Genomic DNA, 16,748 nt, shown 5'->3' on the forward strand with positions numbered 1-16,748 from the left:
CATACAGGTCTTTTGACTCCTTAGGTAGTTTTATACCTAGGTATTTTATTCTTTTTGTTGCAATGATAAATGGGAGTGTTTCCTTAATTTCTCTTTCAGATTTGTCATCATTAGTGTATAGGAATGCAAGAGATTTCTGTGCATAATTTTGTATCCTGCTACTTTACCAAATTCATTGATTAGCTCTAGTAGTTTTCTGGTAACATCTTTAGGATTCTCTATGTATAGTATCATGTCATCTGCAAACAGTGACAGTTTTACTTCTTTTCCGATTTGGATTCCTTTTATTTCTTTTTCTTCTCTGATTGCTGTGGCTAAAACTTCCAATACTATGTTGAATAATAGTGGTGAGAGTGGGCAATCTTGTCTTGTTCCTGATCTTAGTGGAAATGGTTTCAGTTTTTCACCAATGAGAACGATGTTGCCTGTGGGTTTGTCATATATGGCCTTTATTATGTTTTTATTTTTATTTTATTTTTTGAAGACACAAAACTTAATTTAATAGAAATTTCGTTTGTAGTTCTTACATTCTCAGTACGAGCCTAGCTAGAACCTGCTGCCCCACTCGGAAGTGTCCCAGTCCTGGGGGCAGGGGAGAAAGGAGAGAGGGAAGTCAGAGCTCAGGCCTTAGGAGCCCCATTCTTTCTCAGTGCTGGGGGGCTGGTGATGTCACCCTCTTCTCCTACCCCCCTGTGGGATCCAGGAAGGAGAGCAGATGGAACCTGGGGCCTGGGGCATCTCCTCCACACCACACCCCACGCCGAGTCCCCAAGTTGGAGGGGAACTAAGGGATCTGGGGAGATAAGGGGACAGCAGAAAGCAAAGATGTCAAATCAAGAAAGGTGAAGGCCAAGGGTGAGGACTGAAGGGGAATCAGAGACAAAACATCAGTTAAAAAGAACAAACAAACCAAAAAAAGGTAGGGCGGGAAACAAAACAAAATCCACCCCAAATTGGAACCCACCTGGAAAAAAATGAAAGTTCTCCAGTCTCATAGAGACATTATTTTGCATGACGCATGGCTGGCTCTGTGGCTGGAGCACTCAGGCCTCAGTCCAGCCCTGGAGGCGGTGCTGTGGCCCCTGCAGCTCATCCTTGGCCTGGCCAGCGGCAGCATCTTCCTCCTCCTCCTCCACTTTCTCAGCCTCGTCCTCCTCATCGTCATCCTCATCCTCCTCATCTTCCTTGCGCTTCTTCTCCTCCTCCTCCTTTAGCCTCTGTTCTTCGTCTTGCTTGTCCTTCATTTGTTTTTCTGCTGCCTTCGTAACACCCCATGTCTCACTGCCAAACTCCTCAGCATACGCTTCATTGTTGGTGATGAGGAAGTTGTCAAAGATGGTGCCAGACTTGACCTGCCAGAGATCCAAGCCCAGTACAGCAAAGTTTTCATAGGCGTGGATGTTGCTATCAGGGGAATACTCAGGGTTGTCGATCTGTGGGTGGATCCAAATGCCCTTGTAATCTGGGTTGTCAGTCTGCCGGGGCTTCCACTCACCCTTGTGCTCTGGGTTCTGAATCACTGTTAGTTCCCATTCTCCATCCATCTCTTCATCCCAGTCCTCGGGCTTCTTAGCATCGGGGTCAGGAATGTGCTCAGGCTTGTCCCAGTCCTCAGGCTTGGAGTCTGTAGGGTCATCAGTCTTGGCTCACTCGTCCGAGTCTTCAGGCTTTGAAGCATCAGGATCCTTTATCTTCTTGGGGGGCAAGAAATCCCAATCGTCCTCCAAGGAGCCTGACTCCACCTGGTTGTTGTCAACCTTTGCCTCATAGGTATTATCAGGCCACACAATCAGCATGTAAAGGTGTGTGAATTCATCATTTTTGCAACGGATATCCTTGTTGATCAGCACGTTCTTGCCCTTGTAGTTGAAGATGACCTGAACCTTCTTGGTGCCAGGGCCACAGGTGTCCGGGCCAAACATGATGTTGTATTCGGAGTCTCCACGCATATCTCTCTGGTCCAGACCATCTGGAAATAGCTTCACGTAGCTGCCCCCATGTTCGATGTTCCGTTCGCGTTTCATGGTGAACTGTACCACCAGTGTATGACCCTTATTGCTGAAGGGCTCGAATCTGGCCGACGGAGTGTAAAACCTGGCACCCTGGCTTGTCTGCAGCCCTTTATCTTTCTCCTGGTTACCGTAGAACTTGCCAGAACTGAGAACGAATTTGCCAAAATCTGGTTTGTGTTTGGATTCGATCCAGCGCTCAGTCCACCCATCTCCGTCAACTGCTCCTTGAAGTAAATGGCGGGTTCAGCGGTGGCCAGGCCAAGAAGGCAGAGCAGCAGCATGGCGGGCCGAGGGGGCTGTGGCGCACGGGCCCTTTAAGTCGCTTTTCTAGCAGTAGCTCTGCAGTAGGGACTGGCCTTTATTATGTTGAGGTAAGTTCCCTCTATGCCTACTGTCTGGAGGGTTTTTATCATAAATCGGTGTTGAATTTTGTCGAAAGCTTTTTCTGCATCTATTGAGATGATCATATGGTTTTTATCCCTCAATTTGTTACTATGGTTTATCACATTGATTGATTTACATATATTGAAGAATCCTTGCATTCCTGGGATAAACCCCACTTGATCATGGTGTATGATCCTTTTAATGTGCTGTTGGATTCTGTTTGCTAGTATTTTGTTGAGGATTTTTGCATCTATGTTCATCAGTGATATTGGCCTGTAATTTTCTTTCTTTGTGACATCTTTGTCTGGTTTTGGTATCAGGGTGATGGTGTCCTCGTAGAATGAGTTTGGGAGTGTTCCTCCCTCTGCTCTATTTTGGAAGAGTTTGAGAAGGATAAGTGTCAGCTCTTCTCTAAATGTTTGATAGAATTTGCCTGTGAAGCCATCTGGTCCTGGGCTTTTGTTTGTTGGAAGATTTTTAATCACAGTTTCAATTTCAGTGCTTGTGATTGGTCTGTTTATATTCTCGATTTCTTCCCAGTTCAGTCTCAGAAGGTTGTGCTTTTCTAAGAGTTTGTCCATTTCTTCCAGGTTGTCTATTTTATTGGCCGATAGTTGCTTGTAGTAATCTCTCATGATCCTTTGTATTTCTGCAGTGTGAGTTGTTACTTCTCCTTTTTCATTTCTAATTCTATTGATTTGAGTCTTCTCCCTTTTTTTCTTGATGCATCTGGCTAATGGTTCATCAATTTTGTTTTTCTTCTCAAAGAACCAGCTTTTAGTTTTATTGATCTTTGTTATCGTTTCCTTCATTTCTTTTTCATTTGTTTCTGATCTCACCTTTACGATTTCTTTCCTTCTGCTAACTTTGGGGTTTTTCTGTTCTTCTTTCTCTAATTGCTTTAGGTGTAAGGTTAGGTTGTTTATTTGAGATGTTTCTTGTTTCTTGAGGTAGGATTGTATTGCTATAAACTTCCCCCTTAGAACTGCTTTTGCTGCATCCCATAAGTTTTGGGTCGTCGTGTTTTCATTATCATTTGTTTCTAGGTATTTTCTGATTTCCTCTTTGATTTCTTCAGTGATGTCTTTGTTATTTAGTAGTGTATTGTTTAGCATCCATGCATTTGTATTTTTTACAGATTTTTTTCCTGTAATTGATATCTAGTCTCATAGCATTGTGGTCGGAAAAGATGCTTGATACGATTTCAGTTTTCTTAAATTTATCAAGGCTTGATTTGTGACCCAGGATATGATCTATCCTGGAGAATGTTCCATGAGCAAGTAAGAAGAAAGTGTATTCTGTTGTTTTTGGATGGAATGTCCTGTAAATATCAGTTAAGTCCATCTTGTTTAATGTATCATTTAAAGCTTGTATTTCCTTATTTATTTTCATTTTGGATGATCTGTCCATTGGTGAAAGTGGGGTGTTAAAGTCCACTACTATGATTGTGTTACTGTTGATTTCCCCTTTTACGGCTGTTAACATTTGCCTTATGTATTGAGGTGCTCTTATGTCAGATGCATAAATATTTATAATTGTTATATCTTCTTCTTGGATTGATCCCTGGATCATTATGTCGTGTCCTTCTTTGTCTCTTGTAATAGTCTTTGTTTTAAAGCCTATTGTGTCTGGTACGAGAATTGCTACTCCAGCTTTCTTATAATTTCCATTTGCATGGAATATTTTTTGCCATCCCCTCACTTTCCGTCTGTATGTGTCCCTAGGTCTGAAGTGGGTCTCTTGCAGACAGCATATATACGGGTCTTGTTTTTGTATCTATTCAGTCAGTCTATGTCTTTTGGTTGGAGCATTTAATCCATTTACATTCAAGGTAATTATTGATATGTATGTTCCTATTACCATTTTCTTAATTGTTTTGGGTTTGTTATTGTAGGTCTTTTCCTTCTCTTGTGTTTCCTGTCTAGAGAAGTTCCTTTAGCATTTGTTGTAAATGCTAAAGCTGGTTTGGTGGTGCTGAATTCTCTTAGCTTTTGCTCGTCTGTAAAGCTTTTAATTTCTCTGTCAAATCTGAATGAGATCCTTGTTGGGTAGAGTAATCTTGGTTGCAAGTTTTTCCCTTTCATCACTTTAAATGTGTCCTGCCACACCCTTCTGGCTTGTAGAGTTTCTGCTGAGAAATCATCTGTTAACCTTATGGTGATTCCCCTGTATGTTATTTGTTGCTTTTCCCTTGCTGCTTTTAATATTTCTTCTTTGTATTTAATTGTTGATAGTTTGATTAATCTGTGTCTTGGCATGCTTCTCCTTGGATTTATCCTGTATGGGAGTGTCTGAGCTTCCTGGACTTGATTGACTTATTTCCTTTCCCATGTTAGGGAAGTTTTCAACTATAATCTCTTCAAATATTTTCTCAGTCCCTTTCTTTTTGTCTTCTTCTTCTGGGACCCCTATAATTCGAATATTGGTGCATTTAATGTTGTCACAGTGGCCTCTGAGACTGTCCTCAATTCTTTTCATTCTTTTTTCTTTATTCTGCTCTGTGGTAGTTATTTCCAGTATTTTATCTTCCAGGTCACTTATTGTTCTTCTGCCTCAGTTATTCTGCTATTGATTCCTTCTAGAGAATTTTAAATTTCATTTATTGTGTTGTTCATCATTGCTTGTTTGCTCTTTAGTTCTTCTAGGTCCTTATTAAACATTTCTGATATTGTCTCCATTCTATTTCCAAGATTTTGGATATCTTTACTATCATTACTCTGAATTCTTTTTCAGGTAGACTGCCTATTTCCTCTTCATTTGTTTGGTCTGGTGGGTTTTTACTTTGCTCCTTCATCTTCTGTGTATTTCTCTCTCTTCTCATTTTGCTTAACTTACTGCCTTTGAGGTCTCCTTTTCACAGACTGCAGGTTCGTAGTTCCCATTGTTTTTGGTGTCTGCCCCCAGTGGGTAAGATTGGTTCAGTGGGTTATGTAGGCTTCCTGGTGGAGGGGACTGGTGCCTGTTTTCTGGTGGATGAGGCTGGATCTTGTCTTTCTGATGGGGAGTACCACATCCAGTGGTGTGTTTTGGGGTATCTGTGAACTTATTATCACTTTAGGCAGCCTCTCTGCTAATGGGTGGGGTTCTGTTCCTGTCTTGCTAGTTGTTTGACATGGGTTGTCCAGCACTGTAGCTTGCTGGTTGTTGAGTGGAACTGGGTCTTAGCGTTAAGATGGAGATCTCTGGGAGAGCTTTCGCTGTTTGATATTACGTGTGGCCAGGAGGTCTCTGGTGGACCAATGTCCTTAACTTGACTCTCCCACCTAAGAGGCTCAGGCCTGATACCTGGCTGGCGCACCAAGACCCTGTCAGCCACTTGGCTCAGAAGAAAAGGGAGAAAAAAAAAAGAAATAATAAAATAAAATAAAGTTATTAAAATAAAAAATTAAAAAATATTTTATTAAAAATAAAAAAGTAAAAAAAAAAAGATAGAAAGAAGAGAACAACGAAACCAATGAACAAATCCACCAATGATAACAAGAGCTAAAAACTATACTAAAAAAAACAAAACAAGAAAACCCCCAAAAACCCCAGAAAACAAACGGACAGACAGAACCCTAGGACAAATGGTAAAAGCAAAGGTATACAAACAAAATCACACAAAGATGCAAACACATACACACTCACAAAAAGAGAAAAAGGAAAAAATATATATATATTAAAAAAAAGGAAAAGAGCAACCAAATCAATAAACAAATCTACCAATGATAATAAGCTCTAAGTACTAAACTAAGGTAAACATAAAACCAGAAACAAATTAGAAGCAGAAAGCAAACCCCAAGACTACAGTTGCTCCCAAAGTCCACCACCTCAATTTTGGGATGATTCATTGTCTATTCAGGTATTCCACAGATACAGGCTACATCAGGTTGATTGTGGAGATTTAATCCTCTGCTCCTGAGGCTGCTGGGAGAGATCTCCCTTTCTCTTCTTTGTTCGCACAGCTCCTGGGGTTCAGCTTTAGATTTGGCCCCGCCTCTGTATGTAGGTCACCTGAGGGAGTCTGTTCCCTTTTGGGAAGTCTGAGGTCTTCTGCCAGTATTCAGTAGGTGTTCTGTAGGAGTTGTTCCACATGTAGATGTATTTTTGATGTATTTGAGGGGAGGAAGAAGATCTCCATGGCTTAATCCTCCAGCATCTTGAAGGTCCCCCCTATTTTTGTGCTTTCTATCCTGTCCCATTGCTCTGTTTTTTGTGCCAGTACCATACTGTTTTGACTACTGTAGCTTTGTATTATAATCTGAAGTCAGGGAGCATGATTCCTCCAGCTCCATTCTTCTTTCTCAAGATTATTTGGCTATTTGGGGTCCCCTCCAGTCCTTAAAAGACTGTGTAGGGGATGCCAAAACCACTGATAGGAAAGTGAATGTATAACACATTGAGAGGAAGACGTGTTCACCTAGTGAGGACTCAGGGAGACCTTGAAGTACACTTTAGAATTGTTTGTTTGTAAAAAAAAGGCTCAAATACAGTGGCTAAAACATGCAAGGGTTTATTGTCTCATGTAATGTAATTATGGAGGTAAGTAGTGTGGGGCTGCTAAGGAAGCTCCATGAATTAGAGACCTACAGGCTTTCTATCTTTCTGCTTTGTCATGTGCACCTACCATCCTCATGGTCCAAGATGGCTGCTAAAGTTTCTGCCATTATATTTGGATTCTAGGCAGCGGGAAGGAGGAATGGAAGAGGTCTGTCCTGTCTCTGTTAAGATGCCACTCAGAATGTTCCATACAACATTTCTGCTTATATATTATTGTCTAGAACTTAATTTCATGGGCACACCTTGCTTCAAAGAAGGTTGAGAAATGAATGATAATGTTCTCAGTTTAAAATTTAGGCTTTAGTTCATAAGGAAGAAGGGGAGAATGGCTTTTGGGAGGCAACTAGTTGTCTGAGTAAACTAAGGAGAAGTATATACATACCTGAAATGGAACACAAAATTCAGTCATTTATTTACTGAATCATTCATTCATTTACTAACTCAATAATTCAACAAATATTAGTACTTAGGTACTGGGGACCTGAGCATGAATAGGACACTGTTTTTGTCCTCAGAGTGCTCCTTAATTGTTCAGAGATAAGAGCAGTGGCATATGAGAAGTGATCTTACAGATCATTTTCTCTTTACAGTGATAACTAAAGCAAAAATTTAGCTCTGGTTGGGTTGGGGAGCTTTGCAGAAAAGGAGACACATGAACTGGGACTTAGAGAATGAGAGGAATTCTTCAAGAGCAGATGGGGAAAACATTTCATGGTGGCAGCATCTGCAGAGTCCTGTTGGTGTGAAATAGTATGAAGGACCCATTTGGGAACTGCAAGTCCAGCCACAGTAGAGCTGAAGAGATGGCAGAGATGGACAATGAGGCCCTTTTGTGTTCTGCTAAAGTCTTAAACAGATGTTTATCTGTTATAATCTATTTGGTTCCAAAACAAGACTGAAGGCAGTCTAAGGCATTTAGACTTTATCCTCTAGCTAACAGAGAGCCACAAATGGGTTTTGGGCCATGGAATGTGGGCTGAAGTGGCCATGTGTCACTTCTGAGCCTTAGAAGACATCATTGTTTCTGCTTGTCCCACTGGGATCTTCCATCATGGGAAGAACATGCCCATTTCTTGGTGTTCATTCAGCCCAGGCTCCAGAATAAAATGCATGGGGCAGACCTGAGCTTGACCCACAGCTTGAAGCTAACTATCCCAGCCATCCCTCAAAGCCATGAGAAACAAGTAAATGCTTATTTTGTTTGCCTCACAGATTTGTAATTGTTCATTAGGCAGCATTATTGTAGTAAAAGCCTACTAATATACCTGGTAATTAGATTCCTGTCTATCATTTCACACTGTGAGTGCTATACAGGGGGCATGGCCAAGCCTACCTGTTGGTATACCAGCTGGCCTTGGAGATAGTGGGAGGGAAATGCCTCACAAAAGTGGCATTTCACAACACAGGGATGTGGGGCTCATTGGGATGTAAGCGCTGGCTCTCAGGTGAATGCCAGTGTTGGTTTAGCTCAGGGCTTCTCAACCTCTGCAATATTGATATTTTGTTCTGTGTGTGTGGGCTGTTCTGTGCATAGTTTAGAAGCATCCCTAATCACTAGATTCTGGTGGCACCCTTCCCCCTAATTTGTGACAACCAAAGATATCTCCAGAAACTGCCAAATATCTCTTGGGTGGCAAAAATCACTCCCAGCTGAGAACCACTGATTTAGCTGACCTGGCTTCAGTTTTTCTGTTAAAGATAAGCACAGAAGATGACAACAAATGACACTATTTATCAAGCAATTACTGAACTCCAGACATTTTGTTAAGCACCTTCAGGAATTAATCTAATTTGGAAAGGGTATTAGTTAGCTAGGGCTGCCATCACAAAATACCACAGACTAGAGTGGCTTACACAACAGAAATTTATTTTCTCACCCTTCTGGAGGCTGGAAGTCTGAGATCATGGTGTCAGCAAGGATGGTTTCTTCTAAGACCTCTCCCCTTGGCTTGGAGATGGCGTCTGCTCAGATGGTCCTCCCTCTTCCTGTGCCTGTATCCTAAGCTTCTCTTCTTATAAGGACTGTGGTCATATGGGATGAGGGCCCACTCTAATGACCTGATTTTAACTTCATTACCTCTTCAAAAACTAATGCTCCACATACAGTCACATTCTGAGGCACTGAGGGTTTAGACTTCAACATATGAATTTTGGGGGACACAGTACAGCCATAACAGAGAGTTCACAAATGAGGAAACAGGATAGAGAGGTGAAGTAACACTTGCTTCAAGAACACATTTAGAATGTGGAAGAGGCAAGGCTGACCTGTCTAACTCCAGAATCAGTGCTCTTGACCATGCTTCATACTGCCTCCCCAAGAAATCAATCCTGCGAGGGACTCAGGAATGTAGGCACTCTACAAGAGTTATGTGAAGAGTTTCTCTCTCTCACTCTCTCTATGTTTTATAGTGGGCTTGTTCAGGTGTGATGCTCACTTCCCTTACATACCTGTGCATGAGAAGAACCTCCTCAATAGTAGCTTCCCTCCCATGAGAGAAGCTATTTAGCTTGTAGGAAATTCTCAGCCACTGCAGGGCTGGTCTGGACAACTCAATTCACTTCCTAAAAATATGTTTCTAGACCCCATGCCTCTTTGATGAGCAAGAGAAAAAATCTTGAAAATTTCTACCCATTAATCTAGCAATTCCACTCTTGGAATTTATCCTTAGCAAGGAATCAAATACGTACACAAAGATTTATGCATAGTATATTTGATTTTAGAGTGATTTGCAAGAGCAAACATTGGATAGATATTGGATAAATAAATGACGGCGTGTCCATATGGTGGAATGTTCAACTTGTAGATGAATATTTTCTTCCAGGGGAAAAACTTCACAATATATTATTCTTTGAGAGAAAAAGATTGGAATGCCATACAGAGTATGATCCTGATTTCTGAAAATGTGTGTGTGTGTCACTATCATAGTGAACTAGTAGGGACTCCTAGGATGCAGTGGAAATGAATTGTATCCTTAGTCTCCCACTGTCCTGTCAAGCTTTTCTGTAGCTATTACCTTGCTCTTTGATAAAATTGGACTCCTTTTCACTTTGTCACTCTTATCTGTGAAACAGTCATCCAGTTACTTCTTTCACAAAAACCCAGGCTCTATTTAGTAATTAATAGGTCCACTCCAGTGTAAAGATTCAACCCCTCAATGTTCGATGACAATTTCCCTCCCCCAGCTCAGCTGGCCCCCGGAGTGAGAAGGGCTGTGGGCTGTTGTGTCTCTTTTTCTTCACTTGGCGCTTCTGTTTTCCTCCCATCTCCCCTGAGCTTCCTCTGCTTCCTCCAGAATTGGGAAGGGGGAGAGAGGAGGAAAGGGGCTGGAAAAGACTTACTGGATTGGCGTTGTTCTAGCCCTTGGGGTCTGACAGCTGATTGATCTCGAATGTTCCTTCCTGGATTCTTTGCAACCAGTCCTGCTCTGTTCCTGGTGGGCACCTGCAGTTTGCTTGACTGGGATTTGTGTGTCTTCTGTTGGTTCCTACATGACTTCTTCATCTCCCACCATCCGGCGGCACACCTCCTGAGGGGCCAGCTCTGGTTCACAGGAAACTTCCCCACATCCTTGGCCATGACAACTTGGGGAGAGCAGGCAACCATCACCACCTCTGCTCACTCTGCCCTCAGAGCAGCTAGCCGGCCACGGCCCTTTAGATTTCTCAGGGTGAGTCAGACACCAGTCTACCAAGTCCCTCATGTTCTAGGAACACGCATCCAGCCTTCCAAGAGGTCACTGCAGGCCCTTTGCCTCGACTTTCAGTGAGATGACGGAGCCCCTCCCCAGTGGGGAGCATGGACGTCTAGATTTGACAACTCTCTCCCCAAATCCTCATCTGACAACAACCCCTCTCTCTGCCTTTCCAACTTCTTCAAGTTTCCGGAGGTGGATGGGTTGGGCTCTTAAAACCTGACTACGTTCTCCCCAAGTCTTGATGGTCTTACCCTCACTTTGAAACAGGAAGCAGCTGGCTCTTATTGTCTTGGGGTATCAGCCGATATCGAAACAGAAAGAACCCGTTTTTAACATCCTGTTTTGCACACAATAAAGAGGCAGACGGCATGCACACCAGTCTTGCAGAGGCGTCTGGGGGAGAGAAAAGGACGGGGGTCTGGCTAGAATAATCTTCAGGGTTCCTTCCAATCCAGAGATCGTATGGCGGGCTGGCAGGGAACAAAAGAAAGTATCAAACAAATTCCCTGTCGTGTTGAAGGGACCAAAGCATCATAGTCGTAAACCATCGCACACGTTCTTGAGAGTGATAAATGTAGTAACAGGAAGTGTAAATAATCAAGCATTAAAGTTTGGAACTAACTTTATATCTCAGAATAGAGAAGAGTTAGCTCACTGCTGCAGAAAGTTCCCGGCAGGAAGAACGTATAAACTAAACAGAACAGAAAGAGGAGATGCGCCTCAGTTTCAGCCTCCACAGCCTCTCCTCCCAGGATCCGGGCTTCCTTGTTCCCCCAAATGCCACCCTGCTAGGAAGTCATTCCCGATTTCTGTAGCTGGAGGTACACTTGTCGTCTCTCACTCCCACTTGATCTACATGCCTGTTTTGCTCTGGCACCTGGAGGGAAACACACACACATTATTATTATTGTTGTTGTTGTTATTGTTATTTCCAAGGCACTGAGTTCGTTGTTGGCTGAGTCAGGATTAGAGCTGGGTTTCTGGGTTTCGACTACCAGGCTCTCCCCACCCCTCCTTCTGGCTTCTCAGGTCTTTCTCAGGCACCAGAAGCCTGGAAAGCGCTTTGCAGGATATTCCAATCCTGCTGGCATTTGTGTTGGGGATCTGTGCCCAAATCCATCTTGTATGTTTCCAACTCGGAGCCTCCTGGAAGGCAGTGCTCCCCAGAGGCAAGGAGACCGGCCACAGAAAGCTGAACTCCCAGCGCTGGTCCTGCTGATGGGGGGCTGGCTCTCTCGTCCCAGTCAACCTCCCTTCCGTGTATCTTTGTATGAGCGTTTGGCCTGCGTTTCAAGCAGACCTGGGCTTGGGCGCTGGGCATGGAAATGAACTCCTGAGTTAGCTCTTGGAGAAAAGTATAGGCCTGGCCTTGGGCCTGATTGGAGCTCCGCTTCTCTGCCAATGCTATGTAGAGAAAAGAACAGTTGTATTGAAATAACTGCATTTTTAAGCAGAGTCTGTTCGAACCGCCTTATTTTACAAGATGGAAACGAAGCCTTGGAGAGGGGCAATCGTGCCCAAGTTCATACATCTGGTTTAGTAGAGCCACTATATAGGCCAGCTGGAGAGAGGTCTGAATCTCCTCCAACGTCACCCCAGTGCCACCTCATCTGGGGCGAGTTCCCTGCTCCCCCCGGGCTGAGTTAGATGCCCCTGCGTGTACCACTGCTCTTATCCTTGACTGTGGAAACCCTCCACACAAAGCCATGTGTTCCTAAAGGGCCGGGACCAAGTGTTTATAATCCCTGGGTCTCCAGGAGAGGGTCCACTGTGGGCCTGTAGGGATCCCGTTCCTGGGGTAGGGATGGGGAGGGTACTGGCGTGGGGCTGGCTTTCCCACGGGAGGTCAGACCCAGTTCTACCTGGTGTTGCTCCTTCTGTCCTCTTTCACCAGGCTGAGCGGTTTCTTCTGAGGATCCCACCCTGTTACCGCCAGGAGGGCCACGCTGCCAGGGGCGGCTGGAGTTTCTGGCCAGTTTCCAATGCAAAGGGAAATTGGAAGAGGGTCTAGAAAAGTGCCGTCTGCTAGAAAAATACAGTTGACCCTTGAACATCATGGGGGACTAGGGGCCTCAACCCTCTGAGCAGTGGAAAATTCGAGTATAATTTATGGTTGGCCCTCTGTATCCATGGTATCTCTGTCTCTGTGGTTCCACCTCTGTGGATTTAACCAACCGCAGATTGTGTAGCTCTGTAGTGTTTAAAAATACGCATGTAAATGGACCCACGCAGTTCATCCCAGGTTGTTCAAGGGTCAACTGTAAAGTGAAAACTGGAAAAAGAAACAGGTAAAATTAACTTTAATAATATAGTTTATTTAACCCAAGATATCCCAAATATTTTCACATGAAATCAATATAAACCATATGAATGTGATATTTTTGCTTTTTTTTTTGTAGTAAGCGCTCAAAATCTGTTATGTATTTTACACCTACAGTGCATCTCATCTGGACTCTAAGTTTTCATCGAAAGTACTTGATATGTATTTTGATTTTATAAAATTTACAGTTGAAAAAATAGATTCATCTGCCCTCGCTGTTCCAAACATGAAGTTTTCCAATAACTGAATTAAGTATTTGTCTCTAAATTTGGGTGAATTAAAATAAAATAAAACGTTCAACTACTCATCACACTAGTCACTTCTCAAGGGCTCTGTAGTCAGGCGCAGGCTCTAGAAAGCGGGGTGGGAGCTTAGGGAACTGGTGACTGAGTCTGAGAAGAAAGCCCAAGGGCTCTTAGGGGTCACGGAAGCTCCACTCATCATTTCTACGTGTCCAAATATGCATTTCATTTATTTTCCTCAGGACTTCAGGGGCTGAAGGCAGGTGGCAGTCATGATGGGGAACATGCTATTGGGTGCCAGTTCCCAATACAGTCTTCGTTTTGCTGCAATTTCAGCAGCGTTGGGAAGTTTGGACAGTGCTGCCACCGCTGAGGGAACAAGGAGGATTGAAACTCTGGGGAGAGTCTCCTGGGTCCACAGACTCTGGGGAATAGCGGGAGGCTGGGGAGGTCCCTGGAGCTGACGGAGGGAACAGCCTCTCCCCCTACTGGGAGCCAGAGGAACAGCAGTCCTGCTGCTGGGTGCAGTGTCGAGGGAGTTACAGCACTCAATCAACAAGGTTTTTTCTAGACTCTCCCTTTGTGTGCAGGAGGCAGTGATAGGAGTCTGGTGGCGCATGGTGGGCAGGGGCCAAGGAAAGGCTTCATCCTCTGGGTTTCCAAGTCTCAGAACCGAGAGGCCCTTGACTTTGGAAGCATAGAAACGTTAGTGCAGAAAGAAATCTTAGAAAGTGAGGGTAAGATTATTTTAATAAAGCTCTGTAGTTTCCAAACTCAACACAAAAACTATTTGTTTTTCTCTCAACTTAGTCAGACAACAATTATTGGTCTACAAGTGTCATACGCAGAAAGACCTCACATGTGAAATATACATTTTCAAAAATGACATATCAAATCCCTTCAGCAGTCTCTTCTAACATATTTATAAACTGAAGGCAAAAATGTAAAAATAATTCCAACTGTACCAAAGGTTATACAATGGAAAGCACAAGTCTCATCTTACCCTTGAATGTCTTTTTAAAATGCTCAAAGCATGTGGCTTATAGTAGCTGCTCAATAAATGTTACTTAGCAACTGATGAAGGTGGACCAGAAAACTAACAGCAACAAAAGCAGTATTATTAAATCATGAACCACCTGGGCAGCGTGTGAGGGGCGGGGTCAGATGGCCATAGATGGAGGTGTGGTAGCCAAGTTCAGCAAGATTGCTTTTGAATTTGATAGTTTTAAAAATTTAATCCAGACACTCTACCAAACCTTTAGAGAAAGTACACTAATTGACTTACTCTGGGAGGTCTGGAAGCAGAGAACCTGGGCAGACAGGGATACTTTTTCAGGTGAAGGGCACATGGGGTGTAGGGGCTGGAGTTGGCTGTGACAGACTTGCCCCCAGAAAAGGAAGCTTTGAGCTGGGTTCTCTCCTTAGCAGAAGGGTTGAGTGACTTTGGATCAATTCAGTGGATATTCAGGCTAGTGGGTGAGGATTAAAAGCGACTAAAAGACAGTCTTTTAAAATTTATTTTTATTTTCTGTTGAGGTAACATTGATTTATAATGTTAAATAGGTTTCATGTGTACAACATTATATTTCTACTTCTGTGTACACTACAGTGTGTTTACCACCAAAAATTTTGCTTTCATCTCTCACCATACAGTTGATCTCCTTTACCCATTCCCGCCCCCACCCCCCAATCTGGTAACTACTACTCTGTTCTCTGTATTTACATGTTTGTTTTCATTTAATTTGGTTTGTTCATTTATTTTGTTGTTGTTGTTTTTAGTTTTTTATATTCTACATATGAGTGAAATCATACAGCATATGTTTTTCTCTGTCTGACTTATTTCACTAAGCCTAATACCCTCAAGGTCCATCCATGTTGCTGCAAATGGGAAGATTTCACCTTTTCTATGGCTGAGTAATATTCCATTGTGTGTGTGTGTGTGTGTGTGTGTGTGTGTGTGTGTGTGTGTGTATATATATAAAATATACCACATCTTCCTTATTCATTTATCTGTTGATGGGCACTTAGTTGCTTCCATATCTTGGTTATTGTAAATAATACCATGGTGAACACAGGTATGCATATACCTCTTTGAATTAATGTTTTTGTGTTCTTTGGATATATACCCAGAAGTGGAATAACTGGATCATATGGTAGTTCTATTCTTAATTTTTTAAGGAATTTCCGTACTGTTTTCCATAGCAGCTGCACCAATTTACATTCCCACCATTAGCGTATGAGGGTCCCCTTTTCTCTACATCCTTGCCAACACTTTTTATTTCTTGCCTTTTTGATAACTGCCATTCTGACAGGTGAGAGGTATCTCACTGTAGTTTTGATTTGCAGTTCCCTGATGATTAGTGATGTTGAACAAGTTGTCATGTGCCTGTTGGCGTCTGTATGTCTTCTTTGGAAAAATGTAAAAGGCAGTCCTTATCCTCAAGGAGTTTGCATCTAGGGGAAGATAGAAGGGTAAACCCCTAATGGATAATGAAATGCAGAGCATGATGCTAGCAGATGGCAAATTTGATGGAAAATTTCCTTGGGGTCCAAAGGAGGGGGTCAGCAAAGTACCAACCTGCCCCAAAGGCTAAATCCAGCCCACCACCTGTTTTGGTAAATAAAATTGGATGGGAGCAAGGCTTGCTCATTTGTTTGTGTTGTCTGTGGCTGCCTTCACCCCCTAATGGCAGAGTGGAGTATTTGCAGGAGAGAGACCAGACGACCCTCAAAGCCTAAAATATTTACTGCAGTATTCAGCTCTTAAAAGGAAAGTTTTGTGAACCCCTGGTTTAAAAGAAGGAACAGCTATTTTCAATGGAGAGGGCATGCTGGAGTGGCTTCTGGGCATAAGGATGAGAAGAAAGGGAATTCTGGGTACAGGCAACAGCCTGGGTAAAGGCGCAGTGGCCTGATACGAGGATGGAGGAGCCCGCCAGCCTGGGAGACTTAGATTTCAAGCCGTGCATCACCTCTGAGGTGAAAGGAACTGGATCCATTTTCCCACACCTTGTAAAAGAGAGAGAGAGAGAGAGAGAGAGAGAGAGGGAGAGAATGAACTGATGTCTGTAAATGCTTTGAAAATAATATGAGAAAAACAGCCATTAATCAAGACATTATTTCTATGGTAATGTTAAATGGATGCTAATTTCCTCTGTTTCTTTCTTTTTTTCTTCCCAGCCTTGGCAGCCAATTTCTTTCTTCCTGTTGTTCTGCCTTGAAAAACAAAACAAAAACCAAAAAAACCCCAGGCAGAAAACCACCACAAACCACAAATGCGTTTACCTCAAGAAGTGTATTTTTATTCTTTTTCAGATAGGTTCATAAGATCTAAATAGGTCCAAATAGGTTTCACAAGATCCAGAATTTAAAAGGTTTAAAGGGTGTGCAAAACGCCTCCCTTCCATCCGCTAGGTTCTCTGTTCTTCACGCTGGAGGCAGCTAATAGCACCAGTTTCTTGCAAAATGTATATTCTTCCTGAGATATTTTAGGCAGGTACAAATATTTACAGGTATATTATTTTTTCTTCCTTTTAACACAAATGATTATCTCCTA

The 16,748-nt window shown here is 42.9% G+C and overlaps 1 protein-coding gene across 1 annotated transcript; it reads right to left on the reverse strand.

Moving 5' to 3' along the window:
* Positions 1 to 1,043: 1,043 nt before the first annotated feature.
* LOC118883801 (calreticulin-like) lies at positions 1,044 to 2,293 on the reverse strand. The gene is given in 2 exon segments (XM_036830947.1): positions 1,044 to 2,230; positions 2,233 to 2,293. Coding segments are annotated over 2 exon segments (1,248 nt in total).
* Positions 2,294 to 16,748: the final 14,455 nt, after the last annotated feature.

This window comes from Balaenoptera musculus, chromosome 17 (genome assembly GCF_009873245.2).
Source record: "Balaenoptera musculus isolate JJ_BM4_2016_0621 chromosome 17, mBalMus1.pri.v3, whole genome shotgun sequence".
In the NCBI taxonomy this organism is placed as follows: domain Eukaryota; kingdom Metazoa; phylum Chordata; class Mammalia; order Artiodactyla; family Balaenopteridae; genus Balaenoptera; species Balaenoptera musculus.